The sequence below is a fragment of the Pempheris klunzingeri genome, chromosome 21, assembly GCF_042242105.1.
Source record: "Pempheris klunzingeri isolate RE-2024b chromosome 21, fPemKlu1.hap1, whole genome shotgun sequence".
NCBI lineage: Eukaryota > Metazoa > Chordata > Actinopteri > Acropomatiformes > Pempheridae > Pempheris > Pempheris klunzingeri.
The window spans coordinates 2,699,704-2,714,760 of record NC_092032.1 but is presented as its reverse complement, the minus strand read 5'-3'; the positions used below and the strand labels follow the sequence as shown (position 1 = coordinate 2,714,760).

General features: G+C 43.3%; 1 protein-coding gene across 1 annotated transcript in view; it reads left to right on the top strand.

Moving 5' to 3' along the window:
• LOC139220800 (E3 ubiquitin-protein ligase HECW1) overlaps positions 1-15,057 on the top strand; it is a 59,917-nt gene that overhangs the window by 32,412 nt on the left and 12,448 nt on the right. Inside the window, exons 11-16 of the mRNA XM_070852649.1 lie at positions 5,475-5,567; positions 10,031-10,187; positions 11,438-11,541; positions 11,865-11,971; positions 12,069-12,254; positions 13,414-13,548. Of these exons, the coding sequence (XP_070708750.1) occupies positions 5,475-5,567; positions 10,031-10,187; positions 11,438-11,541; positions 11,865-11,971; positions 12,069-12,254; positions 13,414-13,548 (782 nt within the window). The remainder of the gene's footprint in view (positions 1-5,474; positions 5,568-10,030; positions 10,188-11,437; positions 11,542-11,864; positions 11,972-12,068; positions 12,255-13,413; positions 13,549-15,057) is intronic.

The following is a 15,057-nucleotide window of genomic DNA, read 5'->3' as shown; positions in this document are numbered from 1 at the left end:
ATGTGTTTTCCTTTGAGTGTTGTTACGTAATTGTAAATTATTTTACAATATACACTACTCACTAAAAGTTAGGGATATTCAGCTTTCAGGTGAAATTTCAGGATGAACCTAAAATGCATTCTAACCTTTCCAGGTGAACTTAATGTGACCTTCTCTAAACCTTTGAATGCACATGTCCAACTGTTCAGTGTCTCAGTACTTTCTGCACCAGCTGCTGTTCTCTAACAAGAAGCTTAGCAGCAACATTCACAACAGGTTTGATCCATGAATCCACCAATACATTTCCTGCTTCAGTTAGAATTGGTATTTAAACAGTCCTCCTCATCCTGCTGTTCACATTCTGACATCATGAGACCAAGACGACACCTAACAGTTGATCAGCAGCACCTCAACACTGGAGGCTTCAAACAGGAAGTCCTCAGACGGAGGTGTTCACTGAGCTTAGAGGGTCACAGAGTGTCATCAGGAGGTTGGAACAGTGATACAGAGACTGGAAGAGTCACAGAAAGGAGAGGAGTGGACGTCCTTTGGCCACGTCCCAATTTATTGAGGCACTGAAAATGTTTTGTTGTGGTATACCTACCACTGTTGGTAGATTTTCTTTCAAATAAATTGTTTAAGATGAATAAAATTACCATTGCCTGCTTCTACTTAAATGCCCTACTTTCATGATATAATATCACTGTAGCATTCACTTTTTACATTTTCCATATATTTCACCTGAAAGCTGAATATCCCTAACTTTTAGTGAGTAGTGTATTTCTTAAATAATGATCAATAAGGATTATTAACTGATTATTATTCAGTCATTGTAATTGTAGTGCAGCATGTGAGCAGACAGGAATCCCCACAGATTATCCAATGGTTAACTGATGGCCATGATGAACAAAAGGTCTTTATTAGGCCCAGCAGCCTCGGACCTCTAACAGCCGCTGTTCCTTTGTTCGTTTGTCACTACAGTTTCAAAAGCCTCCCATATGTTTACGTGTCATCTTTATAAATTCAGCAGTTCAATAAGAGGAACGCCACACCTCCACTTTTCATGTGGAAAATATGCAGGAAGTATTGTCCTTAAATGACTGTTGCTTAACAGCCAATAAATAAAAAGTGGAAGGTGGACAGGAGGACATTACTCATGAAGATCATGCCGCATTCGAGCCATCGTACATGTGATTACATGTTTCCATATATATGATTACAGCTTTTCACGGAGACTGTGTCATGACAGTCTGGTTTTTTTTTTATAACAATGCCTGGGGGGGCTGTTGGTGTAAAACAGGCAGCAGAGTTCTTAATTGAATGTAATAAATAATGACACTGATGAGAGGATGGAATGGATCAGGAATTCCCTGTGAGATGAGGGAGCATCCACTGTGCAGGCAAAGATGTTGAATTAATAGACGCCTGTTTGAAACCTGTGAGGCCTTTAACATCTAAAGAAAGAGAGAAAGAAAGAAAGAGCTCAAAAGGAGGTGTGGTCATACTGACACACGTATGATACATGATGCACATACATACTGAAGCGTTTCATATTTACTACACTCATACTGCTCATGTACAAATATTTGTACAGACTTCCAAATTCAAATCTTTCTTAACCCTTCAGAGTCTAGGACCGCCACACGGCCTCAAAGTCACATGTCGCACGTTTGAAAACGTAAAGCTGTGACACAAGCACGCAGGTGCTCAGTTCAAAGACTGTTGGAAAGCGGACACTTCAAACTTTTTACAAGTGTTTGAATTTTGTCGATCGGCCTATTAAGACTAAATTTCTGAAGAGCCGAAGTCGCGCACTACAGCTCTTCTACGAGTTAGAAGATGCTGAATGTGGGGAAGAACGTTGTGATTCTGAGGAAGACTCCTTTCAGAGGATGAAGTGGATGCTGCGCGTGAAGACGAACGAGAGGAGGTGTCCGCGCAGACCCCCGCTCCTCCAAAGATCCAACTAGTTCCTGCTCGGATTTTGTGTTTCTTTTGCACTTTTACATACAGTGTGTCCATATATTCTGTCAAAATAAATAAATACTTGTAGAATCACATAGGTGAGGTTGTGCTGAAGAGAAAGACACAAAGAAAGGCAGGCTAAGCAGTTTGAATGGGAAACACAAAGGTAAAATGAAAAGTAGTAAACAACGCTGTTTTACCCCAGACTCTGAAGGGTTAAATAACAGATAAATCAATAAAATATAAAAAAAATAGTCTAAATGAAAAGCTTAAAAAGTGCTTACCGTGCACAAATATTCTACTCACTTCCTGTAAAAAGCTGTTACCACCTTTGGTGTGAGCTGCTTCTTGGGGCCTGCGGGCAAATGAAACTGGCCTTGTTTCACTGGAGACGTCTTCACTGTGTTTGTACATTTTACATGACAACTGGAGTAGACTGTGATAGAAAAGTAGGTCTCACACACACACACACACACATGCACAGTCTTGAAGAAACAAAATGAAATTCCCCTCCTCTGAAATGCAATCAGCACACTGCCAGACTCCCTGCCAGGTTTCTCCTTTCAAGTGGTTTTCTTTCCCCCTCCTGTTCCCATCAGAACACACCAGAACATATTCTACCTAAAGGCATCAGAGGCTTATTCTCTGAAGTCCAAACATGTCCCCCCTAATTTTGCCCTTTTATCAGAGTGTTGGTGTTTTAAACCGTGCACACATTGAAATACCAGCCTTTAATTGAGAGACATTGTTCCAAAGTTGGCCGACTACATCGTGGTAGAGCATGAGTAAACGCTGGAGTTTCTCCAGACCTTGTGTGCTGTAACACGGATATGATTGCGTTCTTCCGTCAAGTGTGAAATACTGTAGCTGTAAATGTAATGTGGGTGTCAGGAAGACAAGATCTGGGTCTCCTGCCTCCTGTAGCACCAAAACTCAGCAGAATAAACAAGTGAGAGAGTGCGTCACGCTGTGGTGTAGCTGCTGTATGCAAAGACATCTGCAAAGTGGGTGTCATTGTTCAAGCGTTATTTTTGGTTCCATCTGTGGTGTTGGCCCTGTGCGCTGCGACCCCGAGGCAACCAGATGGTAAAAAGGTTCCGTTTGTTGTTGAGTACGATCAACAAAAACAAGGCACCAAGAACAGACACAAGCCAAAAACTACTGAAATCCTAAAGATGATCTGGCACAGGACGGGGGGGGGGACACAGAAACACATACTGTATACAGCGGGGGGGGCACAGGTGGAAACACACAAGGGCAGGAAGTCAAGGGGCCTGAAACAAGAATAAGGCGCAATAAAACGGGAAACGCATGAACTGGAGTGAACAAGCTTGACGAGACACGACGTTATGGGTGTGTGCTGACAGGAGCCTGAGTTTAAACAGTCATGATGGATAAATGGTAATGATAACAGCAACAGCAGTAATGATAGTAATAATAGTAATACACTGCGCACTGAACTCCCGTCCACCTGTTTGATTCAAGTCACTGTGAATCTTTAGATGTATCAACTCATCCGAATCCTTCGTGTCATTAAAAATAAAATAAATCACAAGTTGTTATTTAATGATCTTTTTCAAATTCCTCCAGATGACAAAAAAAACAGATTAACCTTGTCCAAGGCCCGGTGACACAAAGCTTCCTCTGAAGCTCACAGGGCCCCAGCACCATACCCCCCCCCCCCATGGCTACTGATGCTGGAGCACATCTGTGAGCATCCAGGATGTAGGGGATGGCTTTAGAATAGCTTCACTCCTGGGGTAGATCCCCAGGAAGTGAACAAAGACCAGCCTTAAAGAGTTTGCTAAATGTCAGGAGTGCTACATGTTATTATATAGTAATACTCAGTAGTAATGCAGTTAGTAGCATCTCATGTTGTGATTTGTGGATTAATGAGAAGTTTTTTTTCGTTTTCGCTGCAGATAAGAAGGCGCACACGTGTACATTTTTAAACGTATGTAGCAGGTACTGTAGCTGAGGCTGTGAGAAGCAACGTGTTCTAAGGGGACAGTTAACAGACCGAGCTCAGCTGTTTGATACGGACAACCTGATGAAGTCCCTGTTTGAAGGCGACTTACGCCTTCGGTGAAAATGTGATCCACATGATATTCACACCTAGTATTCATATACGTTCTAGCTGTCTGTGTTCTGTCCATTTAGTCATCAGTGCCCAGTTTTGGCAGATAGCTTGGATAGGTATGATGTCGGTGATGTTACTGCACACCCTGCCGTTATTTTTCTCTAATACTTTGGCTGCAGTCGTGTTATTTAGCCGTCCTGAAACCACCATCGCTGTCAAACTTTACCTCAGTTCTTTGGCTCAAATCATGAAAATCTGTCAAGTGAGCAGAGGCTGTGTTGATGATCTCTCTGCCCGTCGTGATTTTTCTTCCTCTTGTATGATGTTTCTGCTTTTTGCAATAATGTGTCCTCTCATATTGAAGACACTTTTCTGCCCAGTGGGGGGGGGCTGACTCACTCCAGCTGATCTTAACCACAGTCCCATCTCAAAGCATGTCGTGTGCATTTCCACGTAGCGTTAACGTATTTCCTCATCTGGATCACATGTTCATGGATCACAGCTAGCATTTTGACAGCCGGTGTCCGGCGATGCAGTGCATGTACGTTCAGCATGCATGCAGTGACATCATGGGTTTTACTGTTAGTGGTGCATCAGGAGACAGACGGACAGATCGTAGCACCTGGATGATTATGTTCAATGCCAGTGTTTTGAAATAACTTCTTTCTACACCGCTGCACGACAACTAGTCTGGTTTAAGATGCACAAATCAACAGTTCTATAATTCTAGAACTATATTAAAGTGGAAGTTTTTTTATTGTCAAGTGTTGATTGCACAGCGTAATGTTTAGATTGGTTACCTTTGAAGCCTTGCGCTCACCATGAAACACCCTCTGCCATCAGCCACGGCGTCACCAAACCACCATTCAGACAGCATCCTTTCTACCTGCTCAGCTAATAACAGGACCTGCCTGCGTATTAAAAGTAACTGGATGTTTTCTTCTGTCATCATCAAAGCTCTGACATCGGTTTGATCATCTTGTAGCAGTTTCTTAAATGAGCAGCGGTGTTACTAAGCTAATATGTTACCGTATTCTGCTGCTGATGATGATAAGAGGGGGGTGAAAAGATGCCCACTCCCACTTTAAAATTGAGGTAATTGAATTTGGTAATCCCTCACATGATCGATGAACCCAGAGAGAATCATTACTAACTTCTAACCAAAGTTTCCCTCAGCTCATCACCCCGATCTCCGCACCCTCCTTTCCCCCCCCGCCCCGACTTCAACACATGGCTTTCTGCATTAGAATTCAACATTGACACATGAGCTGCAAAACTGCCCGACATAAACATCATTCGGCTGCCACACGTGTGACAAAAACTCGTCACGTCACGTATTTTGCGCATACGGTACCAAGTGTGCGACGTCCAGTCTGAAAGGTGGTGAAGTGTGTCCCCAGCTCTGTGGTAACGTCTACCATACTGTCTCTCTGATGTCCTGTAGGCCCAGACTTCTCCCCTCCTGTTGGCCATCTTCCAGTCCTGCGACCCAGCCATGACCTTAACCATTTTCCTGCTGCCACTGACCAAGCCTTACCTCCAAGTAAGAACCAACACCTCCCAGTCTTACTCTGGAGTCACATTCCTCCTCTTTAGTTTGCTGTGCTGAACGTGGCTGTGTGTGTGTGTGTGTGTGTGTGTGTGTGTGTTTCAACCAAGTGCATGCTGCCGTGTATGTTTGCTCTCCAAACATATTCCATCTCCCCTTTTTGCCATCATCATCATCTCATCCTCCTTCCTCACACACTTCCTCAGGTTTAGATGTACAGCTCTGTACCACTTTGTGCTGCTTGGTTAATGGTCGGCTTTCCACTCAGTGCTGGTCTTCCCTCTTCTAGAGCTTGAGGGGTCCAAACTTCACTTAGCTGTTACATCATCATCCAACTGAGGGTTCCTAACCGGTGCGCTGTTCCCTTTTACAAGCACACCACACGAGAAACCTGCTTTGTGACGAACAGGTGCACTCTTCTTTCTGCTTCTCTAGATTTATACAGCAGCTGTTTATAACTCTCAAAAACAGGATGTGTGATCCACGTGCAAATAGAACGGTTTTAGGAGAAATTACATGCTGGAACTATTATTTTAACACCAGCCAGGCACTGTGACTGTGTGCAGCACCCTGAAGCTTTGGAATCACAGTGAGGTTGCCAGGTTTAGGACCATTGTGCCAAACCGAACCAAACCAAAACCTGCTCAGTGCACAAAAGTGCTGAGGGGACGGATGGTGTCAGTGCTCCAGATCCTCGTCCCTCCAAGTTGTCGGTTTTACATTTCTGTTTGTGTACACCTGCATAATGGCTTGTCCCCATTAGCCTGCAGTCTTTGGCAGCATCGGTTGTGCATCCTCAGAAATGAACAGTTGAACAGTTGGGGGCAGTAAATCAGGATGTGTTGTAACGGTAGCAACGGTCTCAGTGTAAGGTTTAGAAGAGAAGCTGATAGACTGCTGCTACTTCTGTGACAATGTCAGCATCACGGAGCATGTGAGAGCTGCAGGGTGGCACAGGGGGGGGGGGCCAACATGGCCATCTCACGGTCACCCTCGCAACAGTTAACCTCTTTTGAAAAATGTCAAGTGGCAAGGTGAGTACACAAGGCAAGCAAAAGGATGTACGTCTTGGCTATTATTTTTGGAATATTGATTTTTACAAATTCTGATCCCGCTGCTGAAGCCAGCAGCAGCCATGTGGGGGACAAAGGAGGAGGGAGGACACAAGGTGGTAGAAGTGCACAGATGGGGCGACTTTTTTAGCCAAAGAACCAGGTTGCTTCGGTCGAGGAAACTTTTTGAGGTCGCCTTCAGGCTGAATGCTTCAAACTCTCACATGTAGCAACATGCACACACAGCGGACTGGCTATCACAGCACAGAACACGTGCAGGGAGTGGGGCTTCAGTCTTTGCTCAGGACGATACTCCATTATATCATTGCATGTAATGTAGTGAATGTCATACATAGGACCTTTAAAATCCTTTCCACACTCTTCGGAGCCACAGCTCAGTCCAATCTGAACACACATACATGATGGATGCATGTTTAGATTCAGTGTGGCTTACACCTTCTGAGAATATCATTATCTCTGACTGGATAGATGTCCCTCAGATCATAGCAGAAAAGATGCCTCCGATATCTCCAGAACTTACCTAAGAGCCACGAGAGTTTTCTGCAGTATCAACGTATCCACGGGTGCTTTGCAAATAGGGCTTCTACGGGATTTGTCGGAGACAGTTTGCCAAAATCTAGTAGTAGCTGTAAATGTAAGTTTTAGATTAACTCACTGAATCCACTGCAGCGTTATTCTTCCTGGTTATATCGCCCAAAGCTCTGCCGAACTGCAGTTTGAAAACACGATTACCCTCAATAGAGGTAAGTCAAAGAACGTTAACGGGAGTTAGAATAAAAGGACACAGAGAATCTGTCAGAGGTAATGATGATGAATTCATAATAACTGTGTTGTCAGATCAGCAGTCGCAAAAAAGGTTTTCAGTGTTAAATGATGTGAAGTACAAAAACAGAGGAAGACATCTGAGACACTGTTTAAAAGGAGATTTCTTATCGTAGCCATCTGAAGGGTTGCCCATTGCAGCTTGACAGTAATGTGTGTGTGAGCATACTTTTAGTGAAGTGCTTTTTTATCATCATATAATAAGACACACACACACACACAACATTGTTTTTTTTCATGAGCTAACATAAAATGTAGATTATTGTTCAAATGCTCCAATGTAGCAAGAAGGCTGAAAGAGACAAGACGCACCTCTAAGGTGAATATTATGCCTTCTTGTCTGCACTAGGACAGAGCCAAACGATCAACAGACCTGCATGAATAATGAAATGAATAATATACAGTAAGAAGTGTCACTTATCTAGATCATGTATTACATTTGCCAAATTTACAAGAAAGCATAAATAATTGAGAATTTGTCATATGCAGCATTTCAGAACGTTTATTAATTTTCCCCTAACTCAACAACTCACAAGTTTTTATAGGAGTTTTTGGGGGTGTTCACACCCATCGGTCAGTCAGTCATTTCTTTTTACAGTAGTCTCTTGCACAATTTAAGTCTGTGGGAGAAAAGTCTTTTTGGGCCCAGTTGGCATCACATGACGGACACCGTTGTTGTAATTACATGGATTGGCCAATATGTCAAATTGGCTTCAAGGCCTGGTGCACTTCGTGGGGGCTTGGGTGGAGCTGTGGCCCCTCTGACAGCACGCTTGGGCTCGTCCAAGTAGGCTGAATCGGAGTCTACTGAGGTTGGACACCATGTCGCTCAGATGGCACGTGGATGGATACATCATCTTACCACAAATCCTCCTACTACAAATGTGTATAAACACCTACTACATCATTCCTTTAGTGCGTCTGCTCCAATTAAAAAAAAAACAGAAAAATACTTTCACCATTGTATGTAACGCTCGTACATTTCACCTTAAACATAAACGGTATAATACATTACACTAGATCTGATTCAGAATATGTTTTCTCTAACAAGTTAAGACACGAGCGAAAAGTGTTGTTGTTGCAATTACATTTACATCATTTTATTGACTCAAACGTAGCTTAAGAAATGTCACTAGGACCTCTACTCACTTGTTAGTGTCTGAAAGCTCACACCTTCACACACACCTTGTGCAGAGAGCAGAACCAAGTGAAACAAGTGAAATGTGTGAAAACACATGCAGATGTCTAAATGGGTCGCTGGACAGCGGCAGCTCTTGGTTTAAAAACAAAGAATGGATTGTAAAGCAATAACATTCTGTGGTTTAATTGTGTCAGTAATGCCCCCGACAACGGCTCAAAGTAATACACTTCATCTCAAAGATGTTGTGAAATGTTTTTCTCTCCGTCAAGGGGGAGGGAAAGCAAATGTGACTAACACGGGGGAGGGCCTTTTAAGAAAAGTGACATAATGTTGAGCTCTATGGACATTTGAGCATCTTTCAGCTCATTGCTTTGGTTTGTACTGTTTTAACTATGAAGTTATGAGGTGTGAGTCAGTGTCAGTGTGTCCAGAATGACCTGATAAGAAGACTTTTGTAGGCTGCATCCAGGACTTGTTTCTGACTCGTTTTGGTTTCTTCAAGTAGACGTGGAGCCATGCTAGAATCCTAGATCTTGTCTCTCGGTGTACAGTTGGCACAAAAACTTAAGGCGCTCTTGCTTCTATACTTGCTGTACAAGAGTACACCGCTCCAGGCTTTTTTACAAAATGGAGAGATAATCAATCAGCTCATCCGAAAAGACCTGAAAGTCCCGACGATTTTCAAGGCAGGCTTCGGTCCATGAAGGGATTAGTTATCTTTGGTTTTATGACGTACAGCATCAGCGTAGTCCTTTTGAGTGAATGGTGATCAAGGCAAGAAGATCTGGGAAGTGTGTGTGTGGGGGATACTGAGAATTAGAGCGTATGAAAGTAAGGTTTTATATGCTATTTTAGCATATATGTGGTTTATTAAACACCAGAGTGTGAGTGAATGTTTGCAAGTATATGAAAGGAAGCTTCAGATCTTGTAATCGGGATTTTTTCAAACTGATCAACTGTAGAAAAGTAGTGGGTCGTATGAATATTGGTTTACGGCCAGGGAAAATAACAAACTGGCCAAATTCCAACTAGTTTAAATCAGTTCTTTAGCTTTTCTCAGGGTTTTTTTGGGTTAATGAAGCAAGAGGTTTGTTTACATAGATAGATAGATAGATAGATAGATAGATAGATAGATAGATAGATAGATAGATAGAAGTACTTTAATTCTGGTGCTACAATAGCATAGAAGGTTAAGTGACCACCACCATGAATACAACCAAATAAATAGCAAAATAAACAAGAATAAAAAAACCACAAAATGTTCCAAGTTTTGCAGGTAAATAAATACAAATCCAGTGTTCCAGTTACATCCAGTGAACTGAAATGGGATTGACAAACACATTATTAACAGTGGCATGAAACCATGGCAGATAACCTTGTTTAATCCCCCCCCACCCCACCCCACCTCTCTGTTACCACAGACTGGGAAGCTCGTATCGACAGCCACGGCAGAGTTTTCTACGTGGACCACGTCAACCGGACCACGACCTGGCAGAGGCCGAGCCACAGCAGCAAGTGCAACCATGGCGGGATCCCCCGCTCGGGATCCACCCAGCAGATGGAACAGCTCAACCGGAGGTCAGGCTTTGAATACAGAGAGAGAGAGAGTGCAGTCATTATCAGCCAGTAGGAGCAAACAGCAGGAGAACATTTATTTAAATCTATTCCCTGTCACTTGTACGCTGTACTCCAAGGTAGACCCAGGAGCCCACAGCGTGTCAGCCTGTGGCATGTGTTGGCATGCTGGACCGCCACTGCTCTGTGACAGTGACAGTCAGTACGTCTGACTGATGTAGCACGTTTGTTTCTCTGGGTGGTTTTTCTCACTCAACACATGGACAACATCAATTTATCATGTTAGAACAAGAAGCCTTCTTGTTTTAATGAGAAACAAAAGAACTTAAAAAATGTCATATCATAAAAAAAAACAATGTTACGATATAAAAAAAAAAAGAAAAGATCTTGTTTCTTATTAGAAGGAGCAAATAACAATGTTAAACACTGCCAGTCAATCCAGACTTTATTGTCACATGCTCAGCAGTTACAGTAAGACTGCTAACAGTATCATTAAAGAAAAACACTCCAGCGAGTAAGTAATATAAAATAATATATATACAACAAAAAAAATACCACACAAGATAGCATGAGATGAATGAAATCAAATGAGCAGAATTTTAAAATAATGAAAAACACCAGGTAGATGTCTGAGAGTAGATTGTTACTTCTACTACTTCTGCTCTCAGTTTGGAATTAAAAGACTGAATTAAATCACACAGTAATATGTATGAAAAAAAAAAGAATCAGCTGACCAAGTAGATTTAAGGAATTTGACTTTTAACTGACTTTAGATTGTGCACAGGGATACATGTAGTGTGTGAGTGCTGAATGAATACTGAAAGGATAATGTGATGATAATGTATGATGATACATACATGTTAAATAACTGTGTGTATTTGAACTGTCCAATACTATATTATACTATTCGGTTGTGTTTTTATCAACCCGACAATCATTGAAGTGGAGAGAGCTGAAACAAGGCAGTGAAAGAAGGAAGGGGGGGGGTATGAAGGAGCAGATGCATGCTGTAGTCCCAGTGTATAAGGTGCAGGTCCTATAGTGGAGTTAGGCTGACATCTGGTGTCTGGAAAGGAAATTTAAACCACCAACCTTTGTTTGTGAAGGACATCGTATGCAAAGAATTGCAGTGCGATGCCGATCCAGAAATAATGCCAGCGGAAACACTCAGTGATACCGTGTGTCTTTGTGAAAGACAACCAGGTAAAGAAATAAAAACACTCCTGTAAGAGGATGACTCGTTGTTTCTGCAGGTACCAGAACATCCAGAGGACCATGGCCACAGAGGAGGATGGTGGGGGTCAGAGGCTGGAGCAGAGCTGCGGCACGGAGACCGACTCTGACTCTGCTGTGACTGGTACAGTGCTTTAACCTGGCATCACGCCTGCTTTCACACGCCAGCTAAACAAAAGACTGGAGAGATCACGCCTGTGGTGTTTTTTGATTGTGGTCAGGCTCATTTGGGGACGACTGCCCTGTGCTCTCTACGTGAAGGCTTAAACGCTGCTTCTATTGTGTATCAGTGCCGTTTTTTTATTAATAGTTTACTTGCTGATGCAGTGCAACATTCAGTATGTGATTTATTATTGGTTCATGTTATACCTTAGCCAAAACCTATTTCAGTAGACTGTTAAAAGATATTATACAAAATAAAGTCATTCACCTGCTGTCTGTCTGCAGCCCCCGCCTCCCCTGTCAATCACCAGAAGATCAGCCATCTCCTGCAATCACCTGCTGTCAAGTTCATCACACACCCAGAATTCTTCACTGTGTTGCACAGTAACTATGTAAGTACCACACACACACACACACAGAACGTTGTCTGTACACAGCTTCGTTAACTTCTCTTTACGTGAAGTGACCCTGTGGGTGTTCGCTCTGCAGGCAGCCTACCGGATGTTCACCAGCAGCAGCTGTGTGAAGCACATGATCCTCAAAGTGCGCCGCGATGCCAGGAACTTTGAGCGCTACCAACACAACAGGGACCTGGTGGTCTTCCTCAACAAGTTCGCAGACACTCAGCTGGAGCTGCCCCGAGGCTGGGAGATCAAAACCGACCCCCAGGGCAAGGTAGGTAACACGTGCAGAACAACCCTTTAATGGGGGAAGGGGCGATTACCTCACACTCAGCACTGAGCCACACTTGGAAATTCTCCAAAGAGCCAAGGACGAAACACTGGACCAACACTCTGCTCTCTGACCGTGCTGCTGTAGCAGTACTGTACAGCTGTAGCAGTACTGTACAGCTGAAGGTACACACTGTACGCTGAAGACAGACCAGGACAGGAAGCCAGCAAACACACGCTCTCTCAAACAGGACTCAGTTTAGATGGTCTGTGCTGTCTAAGGTGCGGTTGTTCTTTTATCTGTCTGTGTTACAAAGCAATGCTGTCTTCAACAAACAAACACAAGTACGAGACATTGGGCCTCACAGAAGCTTCGTCGGTCGCAGAGATATTAGAGGAGAGAGTGTTTGAGGCTGCAGTAGGATATGAGATCAGACGGAGATCAGACGGAGGCCTGTGCTAACACCCCCCGAGGCTGCTGCCCAACAGCTGCTCACCTGCGTGTTCTGTCAGGCTGAAATATGTCAAAGAAATGATCAAATGTGAAAATAAACCAAACATAATGGAAATAATAATGACTGTGTGGTGAACATAAGAACATTTTTTAATTTTGTTTTAAATATTTAACCTCCACATTCTTTCAGATTAAGGCATTATGATCGTTAAGTGTTTTTTTTCCCATATGGAGTAAGGCAGACTATCTGGACATGGCTCGTGCCAAAGGTCAGGCCCATTCGTGAGTTGTGCTCGTATGTCAGATGAAATTCTAAGTAACTAGCTGATGGATGCCACAAAGAACAATTCTGTTCATATGAGTGGTGAGCAGCGGGGCTGTTACAGAGAGGAGCAGGATGTACAGCTCATGTAATACTGTGATAAGTTCAGGCTGATCTGAGGTTGGACGGCATGTAAATGTGTGTGCTAGAATGCCCTGAGGTGTTCCTGAACGTGCTGAGGGAGGAGGGAAAAGAAAACATATAGAGATAATGAAGGAAAATAAATAATAATGACATAAGAATGATATTAAAAAGATCCAGTGTGCTTCTTGAATCTGAATTTTAAAGTTGAATCTGTTCTTTCTAATGTGGCAAATCATTTAAAATGAATACTTTAAAATACGAACTAAAATACTACCTCAGTCCTTTTTTCTTTTTGTCTCTCAGTCTTTCTTTGTGGACCACAACAGTCGAGCCACAACCTTCATTGACCCTCGCATCCCTCTGCAGAACGGCCGGCTGCCCGGCCACCTCGCTCACAGGCAGCATTTGCAGAGACTACGCAGCTACAGTGCTGGGGAGGTACTCACACACACCTAGACATCCACACTACTTACATTTGAATCCACATAGATCTCCCTTCCTGAAAGGCACCTGTAGCGTCACTGCTCACCTGTCCTGTGCTCCCTTAGGTGTTGGAGTATCACAGGGTCGTATAAAGCAGCTCAGTTAATGTAGGTGGAGATGCTCTCCGTGTACTTGTGACCAATGTGTGCACAGGCCCATTGACTCTTATTGAAGACGTAAATCATAAAACCTCAAAGTTCATTGTTTGATTTTTAAAAGTATTTTCAGCGATCACACTGTGATACACACGGTCCTGTAGTTTGGCTGAACTGGCCGGATCACTGGCAGCCGACACGCAGCTCAAGGAAGCCATTAAGGTTCTAAAGCTGCTTCTCCTCTGAGTCATAACTCAGTCAAAATGGAACACAGGCATAATACACATATTTTCGTTCAGTGTGACTTTCCAGTCATTATCTTTGATCCATCTATTGAATATAAATGTTCATCATTCTGCTGAGAAATCATCGAAAAAAAAAGATGCCCCTTGTATCTCCAGACTGGCTGAGAATCATCATTTAAGTTCCCTTCGGTATCACTGTAACGTTGTCTGGACACATAGACTCCACTATGAGAAAGACTCCACCATGAGATAGACTCCACTATGAGATAGACTCCACCATGAAATAGACTCCACCATGAGACAGACTCCACCATGAGATAGACTCCACCATGAGATAGACTCCACTATGAGATAGACTCCGCCATGAAATAGACTCCACCATGAGACAGACTCCACCATGAGATAGACTCCACCATGAGATAGACTCCAAACAGAGATAGACACCACCATGAGATAGACTCCACCATGAGATAGACTCCACCATGAGATAGACTCCACCATGACATAGACTCCACCATGAGACAGACTCCACCATGAGATAGACTCCACCATGAGATAGACTCCACTATGAGATAGACTCCACCATGAGATAGACACCACCATGAGATAGACTCCACTATGAGATAGACTCCACCATGAGATAGACTCCACCATGAGATAGACTCCACCATGAGATAGACTCCACTATGAGATAGACTCCACCATGAGATAGACTCCACCATGAGATAGACTCCACTATGAGATAGACTCCACCATGAGATAGACTCCACCATGAGATAGACTCCACTATGAGATAGACTCCACCATGAGATAGACTCCACCATGAGATAGACTCCACTATGAGATAGACTCCGCCATGAAATAGACTCCACCATGAGACAGACTCCACCATGAGATAGACTCCACCATGAGATAGACTCCAAACAGAGATAGACACCACCATGAGATAGACTCCACCATGAGATAGACTCCAAACAGAGATAGACACCACCATGAGATCACATGTATCCATGGCAACTTTATACTTCCTGTTCATTTCCCTCACAGTATTTTGCAGGAGGGAGGAGGAGGGTACAGTGTCAGCTGCTGTCTCTGTGAACAGTGTGTCCTGTTGGTGTGTGTGT